The sequence below is a fragment of the Gopherus flavomarginatus genome, chromosome 2 (genome assembly GCF_025201925.1).
Source record: "Gopherus flavomarginatus isolate rGopFla2 chromosome 2, rGopFla2.mat.asm, whole genome shotgun sequence".
NCBI lineage: Eukaryota > Metazoa > Chordata > Testudines > Testudinidae > Gopherus > Gopherus flavomarginatus.
In genome coordinates this window covers 49990075-50009436 of record NC_066618.1, presented here as the reverse complement: position 1 = coordinate 50009436, position 19362 = coordinate 49990075, and the positions used below count along the sequence as shown (strand labels likewise).

The window sequence follows — 19362 nt, the reverse complement described above, 5'->3', positions numbered from 1 at the left end:
CAGCCATGACAGCAGCAGATGGTACAAAATGCTTGATAACCGTCATCACCAATTCCCAATTGCAAACAGTACAAAATGATTGAAAACCGTCATCTCATCGTCAATTTACAATGGCAGACAGTGCAATAGGGATGGTAACCATCTCTGCTACCTTGCAAAGGCAAATGAGTGCTGCTGTGTAGCACTGCAGTACCGCCTCTGTCAGCAGCATCCAGTACACATACGGTGACAGTGACAAAAGGCAAAAAAGGTTGCCATGCTATGGCGTCTGCCAGGGCAATCCAAGGAAAAAGGGCGTGAAATGATTGTCTGCCATTGCTTTCACGGAGGAAGGATTGAGTGACAACATTTACCCAGAATCACCTGCAACACTGTTTTTGCACCATCATGCATTGGGATCTCCACCCAGAATTCCAGTGGGCGGGGGAGACTTCGGGAACTATGGGATAGCTACGGGATAGCTATCCACAGTGCAACACTCCAGAAATTGACGATAGCCTCGATACATGGACGCATACTGCCTAATTAATGTGCTTAGTGTGGCCGCTTGTACTCGACTTTATACAATCTGGTTTACAAAACCAGTTTATGTAAAATCGGAATAATCCCGTAGTGTAGACATACCCTGCATAGAACCAGTTTGCAGTGGGAGTGGCAGGGAGGATGGACAGATGCAACCGTGTTGAGAGTGTGAGTGGCGGGACGGGGGCAAGGTTGGAAGAACGAGTTATACAATCTACCAATAAACAAGTACACCATTAGTACCTTATTGTTTAAAGGGTTAAAATGATCCTTTCACCCTCTTGCAGGTGGTGACCATGTTGTTGAAACATGACACTTGGTGACACCAGCTATTGGGAAACTTAGAGCCTGAACTCAGAACCTTTTCCATCGAGATTCAATGGTGACTATTTTGGTCTAGATACTGTCTAGATACTCCACTGCAGTGATGGCCGTTACTTCAGCTATATACAGTTATTAAATTTGTGCTGAGCAGAACAGCACCATCAGGTGGTTTGAGAAATGGTCTTTACAATTTTCAGTTTGGTGACGAGTGAATTGACATGATACTGTACATGCCTTACCAAAAGAGATACAGCTCTCTTTAAAAAGTTCTGCCATGGTTAGCCTCAATGATTTACGTTGCACTGAACTGCTAGCTAGTGGCTTATTTTCTAGGTCCACTTAGGAAGATCATATATCAGCACGTGTTACATTTCAACACTTCATTAAGAAAAATCAGCCATATAATGCCGTGGGAGTATGGTTTTTAAACAGAATTGTGATGCACTGAGAATGTCTCTACAATTTATGATTTCTGGTTGATTTTGTGAAGTTGTATTATGAAAAACAACTGTGTCATGAATAACTGTGTGTATGTTGTTCTACCTTTGTCAACAGTCCTGTAGCTGGTACACACCCGACAGGGACAATGGAAAATACTTAGTAGGAACCTTAACAGTACTTAGAACTTGGTATGTTAAAAAACAGCTGCATCCTTACTAACAAAGGCAGGTAGGTGACCAAGCGTTGTTTAAATAAGGGAACTCATTGGAACGGGGGTGCCCATCAGGAAGCATCAGGCAGGAGAGAGCAAGGTCACACAAGCTGGGTAAGGGGCTTTGCAGGTGGGGAGAGCTCCCATCATGTACACCCTGCTTGCCTTTGTGGACACCGATGATCCCTAAGTACTCCCAAGAGAAGACTGAGCCAGGTGGACTTAGGAGCTCCATTTCTAAGGGGTAACAGACAGCCTCAGGGCCCAGGAAATGTTGCAGCGAAGCCAAGGGAGAAACCATTGTTGCAGCCTGCCAAGGCTCCAAATGTTTAAGCCACCTATGGGGCATCCAAAGCACAGAGGCTTGGATTCCCTTCCCAGACGTCCAAGTGGGTGGCCTGGAAGGGGCACTCACTAGGACCTGCAGCAATAAGAATCATGGAGTGTAATAAGATCCAACGTGAATCCTGCACCATCTGTCCTGATCTTCTGGCTAACAAATGAGTTTAAAATGAACTTTAGACTTGCTGGGAAAGGAAGGGAAGAACAATTATGTGAAAGCCACCAAAAGCACAACTAAGTGTTCACCTACAAGGAGAACTAGCCCAGAATAGCTAGCTTGCCATGTGGACACTTCTTCTGCACTAAGAGTGCCTTTTTGTAGCTTAATCTTCTTTGGAATAGCTATTGTGCTTTAAAGTCACATCCCATCTTATTCTGCAATAGACAGACCCTAACACATGGCAGTAGTTGTCCAATTTGAGTAACAGTTTATTAATTCTGGAATGAATAACAGAGGCGCGAAGACTAAATAAAAATTCTTGTACCAAGTTTCAGTAGTTCTCTTTTTATTGCATTCGTTGTCTAACAATAATACTCATTGGCAAGAAATGTATTTACACTAACGAATTAATTTTAATCAAAGATGATTGGTTTTTTTTTTAAATCTGTAAGAAAACAAAGGGCCACCATGATGTTTTGCTTTGAATGCCTCCAAATAACCAAATGTAAAGGAATGTTGTTTTTGGAAACTCAACGATCCAGAGAAGTACATATTAACCAAGCACAAGAGAACAAGCTCAGACAGGGCACTACTGTCTCTTCCATGCAGTTGATTAGACACCAAGATGTTCAAATGAAAAGTCCAGGATTACATGCAATTCATACACATTTGACCTTAAAAAAATTCTGAAACACAACCATCTCCCTTGCTAAGATAAAAAGAAATAATAAAAAGCCAGTTTTTACAGTGGCACACAGTGCATTTCTGTTTTTTAGCTGCCCAGTCTTTTAGCAATATGTATTAACACCTGTTAGTTACCAGTGATTTATAAGTGCAACGTCACTGAAAAATACAAAAGCAGTAGTTATAACAGTAAATGCATCAGGGAAAGCAAATATATTTTGGGGAGGTTCACTGTGCACTATGTCATCTCCATTTGAGGAGGCTTATTTGTTCCTTATTGTCTTTCGTGCCATGTAATTCTTGTTTCTTCTGGACACTCCATCAATATTGCGAGTCTTCTCGCATTTACACCCCTGTCTGCTCCCTCTGTGGTCAATGGCAAAACTCACACTGAAAACAATAGCAGGATTAGCCCCTTTTTTTGCTCAGTTTGGGGCTGATCCTGTAAAATGCTGAGCACCTTCCTCCAAAGCCAAACAGTGCTGAAAGCCCTTAACACCGCACAGGATTAAGCCGGATAAATTAGATTTGTGCCTAAGAAAGAGTCCCAACTTCTGAAAGAAACAAGCAGCACAAAGAGCTAAAGGCAAACCCTCCCAACAAGACATACATGTCCCTTTAGTCATTATTTACTGACTATAACAAAAGTCCCAGTCCCACTGCCAGGTAGTGAAAGAAGGCCTGTCTTAGGACCAGGAGGGAATCTGACGGCTCAGTTTCATGACTGTGATCTCACAGCTTTCAAATAGGACAGTTTTAAAATGTGCGAAAATGCAATAAAACATATACAGAGCTTTGATGAAAAGGACTGTGCAACATGCACCTGATGTATAGCTAATTGTGTGGTGACTGGATGAGTCACTTCTGACATCACAATCCTGCCCCATAATCAACTGCTCAAAGCTCTCCAATAGACATCTAAGCTAAGTTTACAAAATGTACAAAAAGTTTTTCTTCTTGTAATACTAATTCTATCCTGCCAAAAGAATACAAGGACAACATGCAGAGGAATGTACAGAGGAACAGTCTGTATATGGTTTTAATACATTTTTTTGTTTAAAATCTTGTGATTCATCAAGTATATAAAACATAACATGAAAACTGTGAGTGAGGCTAAAAACACATCGGAGTTATTATACAACTGGTACAAACTGCTAGAGCTTTGCTCTTATGATGTTATCAGAACCCTTGATGTGTGTCTTATGTGCATGTAGCCCGAAAACTCACAATTACCTACATATTAACTGTTACTAATCTCTTCAATACAGTGTGTAAGTTTGTGTATGTTTACGTACACACAGAAATGCAAAAGTATTTGTTAAAAAGCAAACCACAAGCCCCATCACTTAATCATTTTCATTTCTAGAAATGCTAATTTCTTTCATTATTCTGAATCATTGATAAAAAAAATTCTCGGTGAACTCTGCCTCTTTCATTTGAACTGTTAAAGACATCCAAGTTGCTCACATATGTGCTGTCTTTTTCAACCAACTTTCTATTTTTCAGCGTTTTGGACCAAATTACGGATTTTCAGAGATTTGAAAGCTTACAGAACAAAAGCTATAAACCAGTTTGCCTGCTCTCTAGCTGAGGTACAGCACAGGACTAAGCAAGTGCTATTAAAAGGCTCAATCCTGACCCCACTGAACTCAATGACAAAACTCCAGTGGGAACAGGATTAGGTCCCAAAACAACATCATTTTGCTTGTCTCCCTCTCAGACACAAAATTTTTCTATCCATTTGAAAACACGGCTAAGGAATTGACACATAAACCTTGTTTTTGAAAACGGTCCTTAAATTTCAGATCTGGCACCCTGTACAAATCGCTCTTTAAGATACTTTTTAAAGAAATACGGCTATGCAAACACAAAACTTTCCTTCTGATTTTCAGTTCCATAGCACAGGCTACTAGACTAGAACAGTATATTCCAGCCCCACATACACAACATGATACTGCTGCCTATGCCTTCTTTGATTTCAAAAGGAACACATCAGCAGATGAGCTTCTGTGGTGGGGCATCATTGCCTCTGGTTGCCTGTCTCAACTGTATGTGCTCTAAACAGCAATTGCTGATGAGTTGCATGGATGGCAGCTGATGCTTGTACGCATAGTGGACGTGCTGAGACCTGAGGTTGCCAGATGATAAACATCCTGAATTCCCACTAACATCAATGGGAGTTGAGGACTGATGTGGCTTCTGGGAAATGCTGCTCTAGATCCTGTGAACACTCTTGCTTAGAAATGCAGCATTGTCTCAGCTCCATCATGGCACAATAAATGGTTACTGACATAAAAGCACCTACCCAAGCTGATATATAAACATAACCCAGCTCTGTACAGCTTTTGTTACTTTTTTGCTTCATTATTTAGTTTTACTCCATTAATTGTGATGGGCTTTATGTACATAAACATCATTAGCTCTGCTAAGGCAGGCAGATGAAATGCAGAAACCGGGGGATAATACTAATCTGCATTATGCAACATTAAATGGGCTGAGCTCCTCATTGCTTTGCACTTGGTGTAATCATTTACACTGGTACACAGTGGGAGTCCAACACCACCTAATCAGAATGACAGCTTTAGCACTCACTTGCCCAGATGCAAATGGCTCCACAAGGTACTAGGCAATGGGGAATGAGACCCATACATATTTGGCAGTTTGTACAGAACAAACCATGGCCTTTTGCTCCAGAACGGTTTCAATGCTACTGCTGGATTTCAGTGCAGACACTGGCTTTTCTGGGGCTAAAATTATGAGAGCACCTTTGCATCTTCTATTTCCTACATCTTAAAAATCCCACTCTCTGCCTCCTTCATTCACTCTTTCACAGTCTTTTCACAGCTAGAAGATGTGCATACGTACATAAACTAGGGCTGCCTAACCTATTGGCACTAGCAGATCCAGAACTCAGTTACCACATACAAAACAGGGTGAACGTTACCTAACCAGTTAGCTGTGAGTGCACCAGCACAGGAGAATAACTAACTGGGGTACAGCTGGCATAGGCTGTATGGCTGGATTAGAAAGAATATGGCCAGAGTGTAGATGTGCTCCAGGGACACCAGGCTGCAGAATAGCCCCTAGGAAGCTAGCACACCTTACAGAATACCTGAGACTGCTCTAAATTCCTCACTGGGACTGGTGACTGGCTGTCCAGGGATCAGGAAGCCACAGAAGTAGCTTATTAGAGTCACATTTGTGTAAGATACCCTGCCAGCTAGGCTGGGAGCAGAAGATTCATCTATTCATTCAGTACAGGACATTTGTCCATTCTCTTCCTTCTTACGATAGTGGTAACACACTATTCCAAACTAGCATTGTTCTTAGGGGACGCTTACAGTGAAGCGGTTAAAGGCATTCTGAGTTTTTAATTAGCTATATAATGGGCAAATGCATATCATGTCTCAATACGGGAAAGAAAAATTGTGACAAACTTTTTATGGTTTTGTCGAAACCACTCAAACTGTATTGGTCACAAACCACTGTGACTGTGACATGACTGTGTGTGTGTCATACATCAATGACTATCGTTAATAAAAAGGAATCTTAAAATATACCTTATCATAGAAGGCAGAGCAGAACTCAGACACTGCTTGGTCCACTTTGTTTTCATTAGTGACTTTGCATTTTATACTTTTATTTTTAACTGATTAAATCTATTTTTTAAAGTTAGATTTTAAACTCAAATAATTACAAAAAGTTTAAATTCACCATTTAGCTCTAAAGTTTCTATAAAACAGTAAAAACAATTATTACTAGCACATAAATCAAATTAGCTATCTGCAGAATCAGAACCTGATTTACAACGAGGTTAACTAGACGCTGCTCTAAAGAGCAAGAATGAAAAATCAATGCATAACACACACTGTAGTCTGCCTTGGGCTTTTAAGAAAACAAAGAACATAAATAGGAACATGCCCACAGTCTATTATGCACAACCACTTAAAACATTACCATCATGTAAACATAACTTAAGGAGAAAATCATCATCTAATGCATTAATCAACATTGTATTTAAAATAGTACATTTCCAGTTTCTTCCAGATAACTTTCTCTTACCTAAATATAACTTCATAAGCTCCTAAAATAACTGAGCATTAGTTTCACCAGGTCGCCATGACACTGTAGTATTATTTGTCTCCTAGAAAGGAGATAGAAAGATTCAACTGAAGAGATGATTTCTCCCCACAATTATATTTCTCCTCTTTTTCTCTCTGGCAGCATTAGGAAACACCAAGACCTACCAGAAATATCAGTGCTGTTTTAATAGAGTCTCCTTCACAGCAGTTTCATTACTTTATGTCTATAGATCAATGAAATATATACTAGAAACATGTAGAAAATAGATTTGGAAACAAAAAGGAAGCCATTACTTAAGTAGATTTGTCAGATTATTTGTACGGAATGAACTAAATTGTATCTATTTACAGAGCTTTCTACAGGTAAAAATACTATTACCATTAAAATGAAATTTTGACAAATGTTAGCTAACATGAGCATAGCATCCCAGTTAAGACATTCCAGAAGTCTGAGCTTCAGAAGAGCTAAAAAAAAAAAAGGTAAATGTCAAAATATATGATGGGGAAAAAAATCCCTTTAAAAATCATTCAGCATGTGCAGTTAACTTTCAGTCTGCTGAAACTCCAAGTTTTTCATTTTGCATCAATAACTAACAAAACAAGAGTTAACGCCTGGCATGACGGACTACAGAGATTAGTACTTATGTCAATACCTATGGAATGCATTGAAGGGAATGGATGTTGCTATAACCTATAAATGCTACTACACAGTAAGCATTGACTATAAAGCAATAATGTAATATCTTCATCTTCCCATTATGCAAGCTTGTTCATTGTCCTCCAATTCATTTGGTGAAATAATGAAAATTTAAACAGAGGCTGCTAAGAGACTGTAATACCACACAGTGCCAGACTATACTGTTTGCTTCATTAAGAGACATATCTATATACGAGAAATCTCTGAAGTACGTAGCGCAACAGCCAATTTTAAGCATTCCAAACATTCTGCAAAGTATGCCTCAAGGCTGAATTTTTAGTGGGGCATGTCCTCAGGACACTCTATTTAAAACAGGTAGTGCATGACAGCTTTGCATTTAGTAGTCTTCTTCCATATTGCAGCCAATATTAGTTGGCCTTAATATTAGTGAATCTTGTTTTTCTTTGAACAGCATTTTCTTTCTTTCTTTCTTCTTTTTTTTTTTTTTAAATTGCACTTCATTGAAAACTGAAAGCCTTTAGCAGGCTCGGATCTGGAGATCATTTCAGCAGACAACAGTTGTGATTAGATCACAGCTCTGCAGGTCAGAGCACAAAGCTCGCTGCCCCCAGCACTCAGTGGAGACGGAATCTGAAGATGTGGTATTTTCCTTAAAAATACAACCCCCTCCAAACACCCAGTTTTTTTTTCAGAATCTGTTTATAAAGGAAGCTTATAGCGTGTTACAGGAAAGTTTATCTGTACACCCCATGAGCACAATGACCAGTGTACTCTAAAGATCTATCTGTTTTGCCAGGGTTAGAAAGTCAGCCTTGCTCAGATATTGGGAGAATAAATGTTACACTCAGAACCCCTTGTAAAGCAGCTTTGCCTCCTTCTCGTATTAAATCACTGTACAGTTCACAAGAATGTCAACCTCCCCTCTTTTGCCCAGAAAGGATAATGACTCTCCTGTCCTTATCTCCAGCATATAATTACAAGTCACTGAACAACTGAGTTTGCAAAACAGCGGCATTTCAAGGTACTGATGCGAGCTGTAGCCTGTTCTAGCAGATAGAACTAAATATCAGAATCGTGTAAAAGAGTTGAGATTCCAGTTAGAAAGATGAGTCAATGGTAACAGATGTGGGAACAACTCCAGTTTCCCAAATTCAAAAATCCCCACTGATCATTGCAATCTACCACTAGGGATCCTGTTCAAAATGTGGTTGTGATGCAATGGACCACATCCCTCTTTGTCACACTGGTTACCAATGTGACCAAAAACAACCAGCCCAATACAAAATAGCAGTTTGAAAGGAAAACCCCTCAATGTTTCTCCAAAATAGGACACCTGGCTTGCAAATAACAACAACAAATAAAATAAAATAATGGTTTTGGATTGTTCAGCAGATCAAAAATAAGAGCATGTATTGTAACTGCAGGAAAATGTAGCTAAACAATATAAACTTCCCTATTTGTTCTATTTATAGCATCATATTTGTGTACATATTCCTGTGTAATGACCACAAGAAAATGGGAGGGGTACTGTAGACAACTTGAGTTTCTTTGCCTGAAGCATCTCCACATTAACTAACATAATAGTAGTTCTGGCTCATCATTGCTCATTAGCGCCCTCTGTTGCATCTGATGAAGACTTGTCTAGTTTCTTTGACTTTCTTTGAAGCCGCTGCTGTTCTTTCTTCCTAAGCTTTTCCCTTTGCTTTTCCATTTTTTCTTGAGCTTTTCGAGCTCTCTCGATGGACACTTTCATTTCCTTTAGCTTTTTTTTAATGATTGCTCTGTCCTGGGAAGATGTCATACCAAGGGTCTAATATTAAAGAAAGAAAGAGAATTAAAGAATCCCATACGGTTTCGTTTATGGCCAAATTATGTAAATTAAATAAATAACTCAAACCAGAAGACAGTGAAAACTGAACAAACTCAACTAAACTGAAGACAGTGAAAACTTGAGTTAAAGTCAGGTAGGAAACAGGAGTTCATGACATCAAGTTAGTGCACTGAAAATAATAATACTTTGCCCTTCTCTTGTATGTTGCCTTCCACGTAAGGAAATCAAAACACTTTATAGAATATTAAAGATTCTGATCAACTGAGAAACACAGGTACACAGAGGTAAAGTGATTTGCCCAGAGTCGGAGAAGTGTGTGGCAGAGCTAGGAACAGACACCATATTTCCTAAGTCCCAGCCTTTGCTTTTGTCACAACACCATTCTCTCCCCCATAAAAAATCTTGGAGATACAGAAAGGTTAAAACCCAAATTTTCAAATAGTTGGTAAATTTTGTGTGCCCAGCTGAGACACTTAGGGCCTGAATTTCACATATGCTGAGCCCCTATAACAACTGATTTTATTTATTTTATCAGCAATATGCTCATGATTTCATTGCAACGAATTAATGCACACTTTGTATATCAAAACTTTTAAACTGTGTATCTAGTTCTAATATACTATCCATGGTCAACCCCTTCCCTGATACATATGAAGACAAATGTGTGGTAGAAAGAGACTGACAATGAAGCATATAAATGGACTGATGAAGAAAAGTAAAGCTGCACAAGACACTCTCTTCACCAGCAGTCCAATATTTAGGCTTGGAAGGATTTGATTTTTTTCAATTGGTAAATGTCAGTAAATGCTGATTTCACCACACACACACAAACTGGGGGAAAATATTTCCATTGGTAACAACAGAAATTAACAGATAGACAAAAGTGAGAAAAATGCTGCTTGAGAACTTATCGGAGGTTGATTTCAAAATATACAAAGTAAATATCCTTAAATGTGCTGTTAACAATTTGTGTTTTAACTTCTTGAATCTCAGTATATACACTCTCATTAAATAATTACTCTGACCCACCCACCCGCCCGTAATTTCTTGCAACTGTGAAAATTGAAATCAATGCAAACTGGAAAAAATGCTTAACAATAAACAGGTATTATTTGCTGAAATTATAACAAAAGTTTGAATTCTCCCAAGCCTACAGATATTTTACCTCTACTTCCGTGCTGATATTTAACATCCTACATAGCTCACGTTTTTACAAAATGGAGTTGGATGAGAAATCTGTGCATTCAAATACCACTTATGTATGCAGTTATCTGATCTGTGCATGCAAATGTGGGTAAACTGTACACTCACATTTTTTGCAAAGCAAATGGGCCTCAATTTCTTTAAGAAATGGGTTTAAATGATTCTAGTAACACTCTGGCCCTCTGTGCCATGTCTATTATTATAGTCTGTCTTCATTCCATACACAGTCCTTTTCTGTACTCCGAAGGAATTCTCTTTTTCTCTAAGAATATCTCCAGTGACAATACACAACGTTCAAAGTTTGTCCCCAAGATAGTCCATTACCTTAAGCTTACTCCCATCCAGCTGAAGGAGATGCTCTCCATTAATGTTTTGGGCGGTGAATTCAGAAACATACTGTTCAAAGTTGAGGCTCATTAACCACTGGGAAACTTGCTGTATGCTCCATTCCTGGATAGCACGATTCTGACACTGACTGTGTTTAGGAGACTGTCCATCATCAAGGATCTGTGACAAAAATATGATGCATATAATTAAAAGGGCAAAACTGACTAGCAATGGCATATTGCTGCACATACTTGCAACTCTACAGTAGAGGTATTTGTACTATCTTCATTACAACACTTCAGTAGTTATACACCAATGTATTACAACGGTATCTACCCAGATATCACATAGTGCAACAGAAATAGCTTGGTAATTTTAGTTTTCTGTATGCAGGCACAAGAAAGAGGAAGTCACAGACAATGACTGGCTAGGGCTAGGCAGCACAACTCACAATGGGAAGATTCCCATCCCTTCTCCAGGTTTTAATCTTTTAACATGTCTTTGGACAGAATGTTTTTAAGGATATACTGGAATGTTGTGGTCTACCTTAAAGGAGCATTACAGTATGTTTGGAAAGTTTAAAATATGAAATTCAAAAAATTCCTTAAAAAAACCACTCCAAAATTCAAGGTGATGATAATAAATAGCCAAAGTTATTGTCTATGGAAGACTATAAGAAGACACAGTCACTGTATACAACAGACACTAAGCCATATCCTTGGCCCCTGATTTGGCTGCTCTGTGCTGTGTGAAGGAAACAGCAGGAAAGCTATACTAAAGGAGACAGCTGGGGATTCCTGGGTGATGTGAAGCTGGCATAGCTCCTCCCCCCTGTGCCGCATGTGGGGTATGCTGGTATTGAGCTGGAACACATGATGCTCTGATCAATCCTTGATCAGTGAAGCAGTTGCTATGGGACTACTGCAGTTGGCGAATTTAGAACAGTCTTTAGGCTGGTTTAAATTGCACTGGGGGCTGTTTCAGCCCCTAGCAGGCCCTGGATCAGGGATGGGGAAAGATGGCATAAACCCTAAAGCCTAAGCTTTTGCCTACTCTGCACCAAGCATGAGCTCAGCACAGCGGAGGATTCAGTCCAGTGTACTTGTTCTGAAATGCAGCCCCCACAAAACACCTCAATAAACCACAAGGAATGTAATTTGCTATAAGCCCAAAAACTGCAGCAGGAAGGATGACACCTGTGGGCTTGTGTTTGTGCTTTAAGAGGGAGACTTGCCACACAACAGAATAAGATCAAAAATGCAAATCTGCAAATGAGATGACAAATTGCCACGCCACGGTCACACAGTCCACCACAAAGAGCTCACTAGTATCTCACCTCATCATCAATCATATCCAGGCTCTGAGTGAGGGAGCAACAAAGAAATGGGAAAGAAAAGCATTATAGAAACAAAATACAGAACATGTAAAAGCGTGCAAGAAAATTCAGGCAAGGGCAGCACCGCGATTTGCAAACACATCTGGTTATTGAAAAACAGAGCGCTTTTAAAACTATTTCCAAACTCAGAAAGGTTATGCTAAAAGCTTAACTACAAAGCACACAATTTCGTAGTTAGGGCCTGTCCTGATCCTGCACCACTGGTCAATGGGAGCTTTGCCAATGACTACAATGGAAGCAGCAAAGACCTTCAATTTCTGGGGTGTGAAGTGGAATAAGAATGTGTGTTTCTCCTCCCCCCTTGCTTATCATTCTTTTGCCTCACAAGTGTTATGTCGTCTCCAGCAGGGAGGTCTGTGGAAGAGGTTCCTGGCAGTGCCACTAATAACCCCAGATCTGTAGCAGTCAGCAGTGAATGGCTAAAGACTCATCCAAGCAGCATCCCCTACAACAAGGGCTGGGTACGTGTCCTCTGCAGCACTCAGTGGACACACTGACTGATTCAGAAACTGCTATTTAGTATGCAGCAGAGGACAGAGAGGCCATTATTTTATTTTATTTTTATAGGCCTGTTTATATTAGATATTGCAGAGACAGGGCTTAAAAACTTATCATTTGGCGTACCAGATACAGAGTATTATCTACACTAAGAGACATAGCACAATAAGAATTATGTGAAATAATAAGAAAGCAAAAATATTTAATAATGTAGGTTTTAGTGAAATATACTGTCAAAACAGAAAGATCATGTAGAATGAATGAGCCTAAATGAACAGATCTTTACAGTTTGCTATTCTCATTAGTACAGACAATTCTCACATGACCACTGCCCAGTAGTCTACTGTGGGCACAGAAAACATCTACTCTTAAACAGCAGCAATATTCCTACCATAGTAAGTAGTGTCTATAGGACTTCTAGCCTTGTAGACTTAAATTTTGACAACTGTGGCTGTATGTAACAGTCATCTCCTTTTAAACACATGCAGAGCAGGCATTAATATTAGTCTGTAGTAGTATATTAATAACAAACATAAGTGCCCTAAAAATAATAGAAACAGATGTTTCAAAATCAAGCTCTCTAGAGAAAATTCTGGCATGTATCTCACACAAGAAAATATGGATTTCACCATAACATTTACAGTGGATTACAGGTTCTGTGTTTATAAAAAGATAGAGATGCTCATCTGCACCTCATCTGGGTTCACATGAGACCTAGACATGATCTGCTGCTCAGTGAGTCAGTAGTCCACATCCTCAGCTAGTGTAAATAACTGTAGCTCCACAGAAGAGCTGGCCCAGTGACTTTAGCAAGCTTGGTTTAGGACCCCATTTTCAAAACATAGCTTCTGTTTGTGACATGTAATTTTGGCACCAAATCCAATGGGCACACTAACACAAAGAAACAAAACAAGAAAACCTCTGGTCAAAAAACAGCACAGAATTTAGGTAAAGTTGTGCATGCACAAACCAAGCACAACTTGAATGCAAATGTGCATGGTATAAGTTTTACATATTATAGACGTGTAATAATGTGCAAAAACTGCACAGACGGGTGATTTTTTTTTAACTCATCACACACACAGAGGTTTGAAGTTTGGTCCTTAAAATTCAACCATAAATGGCCTCACCAGCTAGTCTACCTACACCATACCTCTACAACCTAGCTAGCCCACACTCCATATGCCCTCAAAGGCATCCTGGTTTATTTATTTTTAATAAATGACATTAACAAACTGTGTATATTGGTCCCTTTGCATGTACTTAAATGTAACTATAGAAAAAATATACAGAAATGAAATGGTGGCAAAGGCATGGGCTTTGGAGCAGAGCCCAGAGCTGGAACGCAGAGCAGCTCCGGAGCAGTGGAGCTGCAGGTTTTTGCCTGGAGCTAGAGCAGAGCCAGAGCACAGCTCCAAAGCCCTGTTAGGAATCCGATCTTATTTTGTTATTTCCCTATTTTATTTCCTTTATATACTGAAGTATGAAAAATACTGTAATAAAAGGCAAACTAGGAATCAAATTCTTCTTTTCCAACAAAGTTTTCTAGAAAAACTATCACTTGAATACTTGTTAAGAAAAATCCTATTGGAGAAACAAATTAACTCTTGCCCATTGTAAGAATGACAGAGACATACCTCATCTGATGATAATGCTAAGGAATGAGAGAAACCAGGGGGTTTCGGTTCTGCTCCTAAACCACTCAGATCAGCTGAGCTTGTGCTGCTGGGACTGAAGTCATCAGTGAATGTGAAATTCTGTAGACAAAAAGATGGGTCAAAGTCAACGTAAGATCTTATACACACATCTTGTAGGAGACTTGCTTTTTCCCTCCAGGCTGGCATAGTTCAGGAGTGATTTCAATATTTACTGAACCAATTATTATAAGGACGCCCAGTCTTTATTACTGTTAATGATTTGTGAAATAATATGTAATATGTCTATTACTGTGGTATTAGAGAGACCAATACAGCCACAAAAACAGTGCAAACAACATATTACTGTGGTATGTATTTAAGAGACATTTTTGCCAGGTTAGTGTCTTAGTAACAAAGATGTCTGACGGCAATTTCCAGGCTTCCACTTAGAGATGACACTCCCTGCCCCTTCTGAGGCTGCCAACTTCACGGCTTCTCATGGCTGATCAATAGCATTTGCAGCCTTCCAGAATGCCTGCCCTCCACACATTTGGGACAAACACAGCACATACAGTTACACCATGGATAGGAGAGAGGGTGGATTATGAGGGAGAAATGAAAGTCACTATTGAAAAGACAAGAAAATCATCCCGTGAATCCATTTTGGATTGGGCCCTAAAACTCTTTCAGAAATGAGAGGTGCTTCCCTCTTTGCCTAAACCTTTAGATAAGACAGAAGGTAAAGGAGACCTTCTGATGTTAGGCGCTGCTATTCACTGCAACAGTGACCACAAAATAGACATTTATTTTCCTTAAAAATGAAATGACAAATATTATACTGTATAGCAAGGATGAGCAAAATATTACTCCATGATTCCTATGTTTTCCTAGAAATTCATAAAAATCACCATTGGGGAATACAACAATTGGCAACAGATCTGCATTAGAGTTTGGAAAACAGTTCAATTTCAAAACAACAAAAATTATGAAATTCCTGACACGCCTGAGGTTCAATAAAAAACAAACAGATCCAGGCTCCACATCCTTGGTGTTCAAATCCAGAGACAAACGTGCAATAATGTAAAAAGTGTAAGTCAGTGCAAAGAAACAAACAACAAAAATACCCACACGTTTTCCAACTAGCTCTTTTAAAAAATATGAAAAATATCAAGCCTTGACCTCCCCTTTTCTGCTGGAAGTCCCTCTGGAGAACTAGTGGGATAATGACATTACATGAAAGTTGGGTACATCCAACTACTCTTTATCCCTTTGAAAATACACCCCCCCACACACACCCTGTGTCGCCTTTATGTGCCCTATCTTTGCTCAATCCACATCACGTAATCTTGTCTCTCTCTCCACATAATGGCAAGATTTTGTTTCCAGTCAGAGTTCTGCAATCTTGTAGATTCCTATGTAGGCCCTAAGGAATGGTAAATGCCCTTGAAAACTCTGAAAATTGCTACTGCATATGTAAAAAATGAATGTCACTTGGAGTCACACTCCTGAAAAGGAGGGTCAGAACCACTTCAGTTTCCTTTCCAGCCCAAGATAAATAGTGACATGCACAGGCTCTAACAAGGTATATTCTGCTAGAGAAATATTTCCCACAGATGAAAACAGATTAAACAACACAAGAAAGTTATGTACAATACATTTTAGGGCTATCATGCTGAAAGCTTTCATGCACATAGAAAGGAATCACAGAAATATTTTAAATAATTCATGTTTTTAACTTCAAATATTTTCAGAAATGGAATTAAATCTGATATCCAACATGTGCAAAAGGCAGATTTGTTATTGTGGAAAAAAGGCAGATAACTAACAGTGAAGTTCAAAAGTGATCTCTTCCACCAACAGAAGCTGGTCCTAAAGAAGATATTACCTCACCCACCTTGTCTCTCTAATATCCTGGGACCGACAGGGCTACAACAACACTGCAAACAGTGTACATTATTGACATTTTTAGTTTGCAAACATCTCACTTTGAGAGGTTAGACGGAGATATTCTCTCCCCTCGACAATCAGTCCTGAAAAATGCAGTAAAATATCTGTAATTTAATACACAAATCTAGCATTTGTTCTGTGGATAAAAATGCTATTTTCCACTGGTGCCATTTGGTATGGCGCAGCATATCATACCTATCTTATTAATAACATACATCAAAAGAGAGACGGAATAAAAAGGAATACACAATCTGGAATGGTAGTATTAAAAATTATGTGTTTTTACTGTACAATGAACACCATGCATTGTTTATTGCAGTATTACCACATTGGCTCTTTATTTCTCCGGAAGCATTGAGCTTCCCACATGCTGGGAATATCGTAGCTTTTGTTTTCTACCTTGGACCCTTTTTTAGCTGGACTTAGATTTTCAGAGGACGGTTCAGTTGAGCTGCTAGATGAAGGCAGGTTGCTGGAAGAATTGGATCCCCTGCCACTCCCTCCATACCATGTGAATGGTATGCTATAGGGGAGAGAGGAGGATCGCTCTGACATAGATGCATTGCTTGCTGAGCTCTCCAGCATCTCTCGAGTGGTCCTGTTTAAGAGAAAGGAGCCGGGATCTGTGTTACAGTATAAAACTCAATAAACAAATTAAATAATTATTTAAAATAACATAATTACAAAAAGAGTAATTACTTCTAAAAACATGGTTGAACACTAAAATAACTTGCAGGTATTGGCATTCTGAAAACATACCATTAGATAAAGGGAGAAAAGGGTAGTTTTTGAACTCAAGTTCTCTATAGGTAATATCACTATCCTGACATAAATTTTAAAGACTTTTCTATATTAAGTTTTTTTTAGGTAAGAATAACTTTGCTAAAACAAAAATAGAATGAATGGAATGTCATCATCGAGGAAAAGCTAACAGTTATAAGAATAACAGGGTAAATTATTACCTATATTGTGTCCAAGTGTGTTAGGTGCTTTATGGACAAGCTACAAAGTCTTGGCCCCTGGCCCAAAGATTTTACATTCTAGAATCACTGGGGCTGCCATGACCTAATTGAGGCCAGAATTTGGCTCATGGGTTTTGGCTATAATTTGAGATACCTTTTGAGCAGGATTTATGACAGTCTGTTTCAGAACTGAATGGTTCTATTGCTTTAAAATACATGTATTTAACTCTGCCCCCGGATCTCACAGCAAAAGTCTGTATTTAGTTGCACCAGCATAGGTGCTAGAACTTGGGGTGCAGCAGCACCCCCTGGCTTGAAGTGGTTTCCATCACAGAGAGGGTTTACAGTTTGGTTCAATAGCAATCAGCACTCCTACTATACAAATTGTTTCAGCACCCTTGGCCACCAATGTAAATCTGGCATAACTCCATTGGAATTAATGGAGTCCCCCTGAATTTTATACTGGTGTCAGAGCAGGATTTTAGCTCTCTGTCTTTCTTATGCTTTTTATCTGTATATGGTGGGTATATTCCTAAGGCTGGGACACTTCAAAAGGCTCTTCTTTCATGCATACACATCATTTTAGTTTAGTTTACCCTAACTTTAGAAAAATACAATCTAGATCAAGAGGGCTCACTAGGGTTTCAGAGCAGGCACATGGAGCTAAGTATATTTTGTTGGGTGGAGATGTTTATTTGCTCTAATGAAATCTGGATGAAGTTATAATGATTGTACAAAACCTAGAGCCATATTTATTTTAAAAATTCAATTTCCAAATATCCCCATATATTAGCATGCTGCAGTACTTTTAAGAAGGGGAAGTAATACTTATCACTTCAAGCCTTCAAACTGATTTACAACCATTTACCTACTTATTAATCCTCAGCAGCTCTGCGAAGTAGGAAGTATTGCACCCATTTTGCAGATAGAGAAACTGAGGCAAAGAGAGGGTAAATGACCACCAAAGCAAGTTGGTGGCAGATAAGAACTGAACAGTGCCTAAGTGTTGTTTTTTCTGACCGTACCATATCTCTAAGTACAGGTAATTAATACTAACTGAACTCTATTGCCAGCCCAGAGAAATGCTGGACAAATGACCATGTACGTTTACAAAAACATGTAATGCAACTTCAGCTTGTAAAAAAAAGCAGCTTATTTAACTACAGTAAGCAGAAAATGATCAGCTGTTCCCTGGCTGGAGCAGACAAGCCTGATTGCTCTAGGCCAATGAGTAGCCATGTTTGGCATAAGGTCCACCCATAGCGGCAGAGCAGGAATCCCCCTCCCCAGTAAAGATGGCCATTCACATAGTGGAAGATCCATCAGCCTCACTCCTGCTCCTCCCTTAAGCTTACCCCAGATCTTTTCTAAAATCTTGCTGTGCAGGGAAGAATAGAGGTGTTCTCTACATTGCTGGGCTTGATAACATGTAGGCTCATTCTGCTACATGGGCAGGAGAGCTCATGTTTCCCATATGCATTGCAGAACTGAGGCAGTTCTGATTTATCTATGACCAGTGGTGGTCACAGAGGAGAGCACAATCAGTACAAATGCCAACAATGGCAAAATAGTGTATGAAGCATGTATCTGGCAAAATGATTAATTCTACATCAATCAGTCGCTCTAATAGGAACAAAGCATTATAATAGGATGTTGTCATGGGATCGGTCACTTGTGTTCAAAGAGCTTCCTCATCTTTGGATTCTAGGGAAAGCATCTTTCCCTAGAATCCAAAGATCTTGAGAAGCAAATTCTTTAGTGTCAGAAGCAAAGGAAAGTATAAGCAGTCTTTAAAACGTTACACAGTGATAATAATGTTCCCATTTACAGAGACATAATGAGAGTTGTAAAAGCTCATGAATTTTGAAAGAGGTAATACCAATCTTTGCCTTCAACAACTGAATCCAAAAGCAGGCATATGCAGCAGTGAAAAATGAAAGGCTATTAGAAATGAATTATCAGGATTATATTTCACTATTCACTGATTCTCAGCCTGCTCTTGACTATTTCTCACAGGAAAGAAGAAATATTTTGTACAGTCAAATAGAAAACAATTCTACTCTAAGGGTTATTTCTCACAGGCAAGGAAAGATTCATTTTTTTCCCTTTGGTTTGTCATTCAAATGCTAAATATACT

At 39.1% G+C, this 19362-nt stretch overlaps 2 protein-coding genes across 11 annotated transcripts in view; both read right to left on the bottom strand.

Annotated features, from left to right (window-relative positions):
- CASD1 (CAS1 domain containing 1) overlaps positions 1-19362 on the bottom strand; it is a 509685-nt gene that overhangs the window by 51262 nt on the left and 439061 nt on the right. The gene's annotated exons all lie outside the window — the stretch shown is intronic.
- The window catches only part of PPP1R9A (protein phosphatase 1 regulatory subunit 9A), a 237510-nt gene continuing 220477 nt past the window's right edge, over positions 2330-19362 (bottom strand). For 4 of the 9 annotated variants that reach the window (XM_050941685.1, XM_050941687.1, XM_050941684.1 and 1 more), the window contains 5 exons: positions 16663-16861; positions 14317-14436; positions 12122-12145; positions 10783-10965; positions 2330-9234 (listed from right to left, as the gene is read on the bottom strand). In XM_050941685.1, coding sequence (XP_050797642.1) covers positions 9022-9234; positions 10783-10965; positions 12122-12145; positions 14317-14436; positions 16663-16861 — 739 coding nt within the window. In that variant the 3' untranslated portion in view covers positions 2330-9021. The remainder of the gene's footprint in view (positions 9235-10782; positions 10966-12121; positions 12146-14316; positions 14437-16662; positions 16862-19362) is intronic. The other 5 variants (XM_050941688.1, XM_050941693.1, XM_050941690.1 and 2 more) reach the window with 3 other exon arrangements.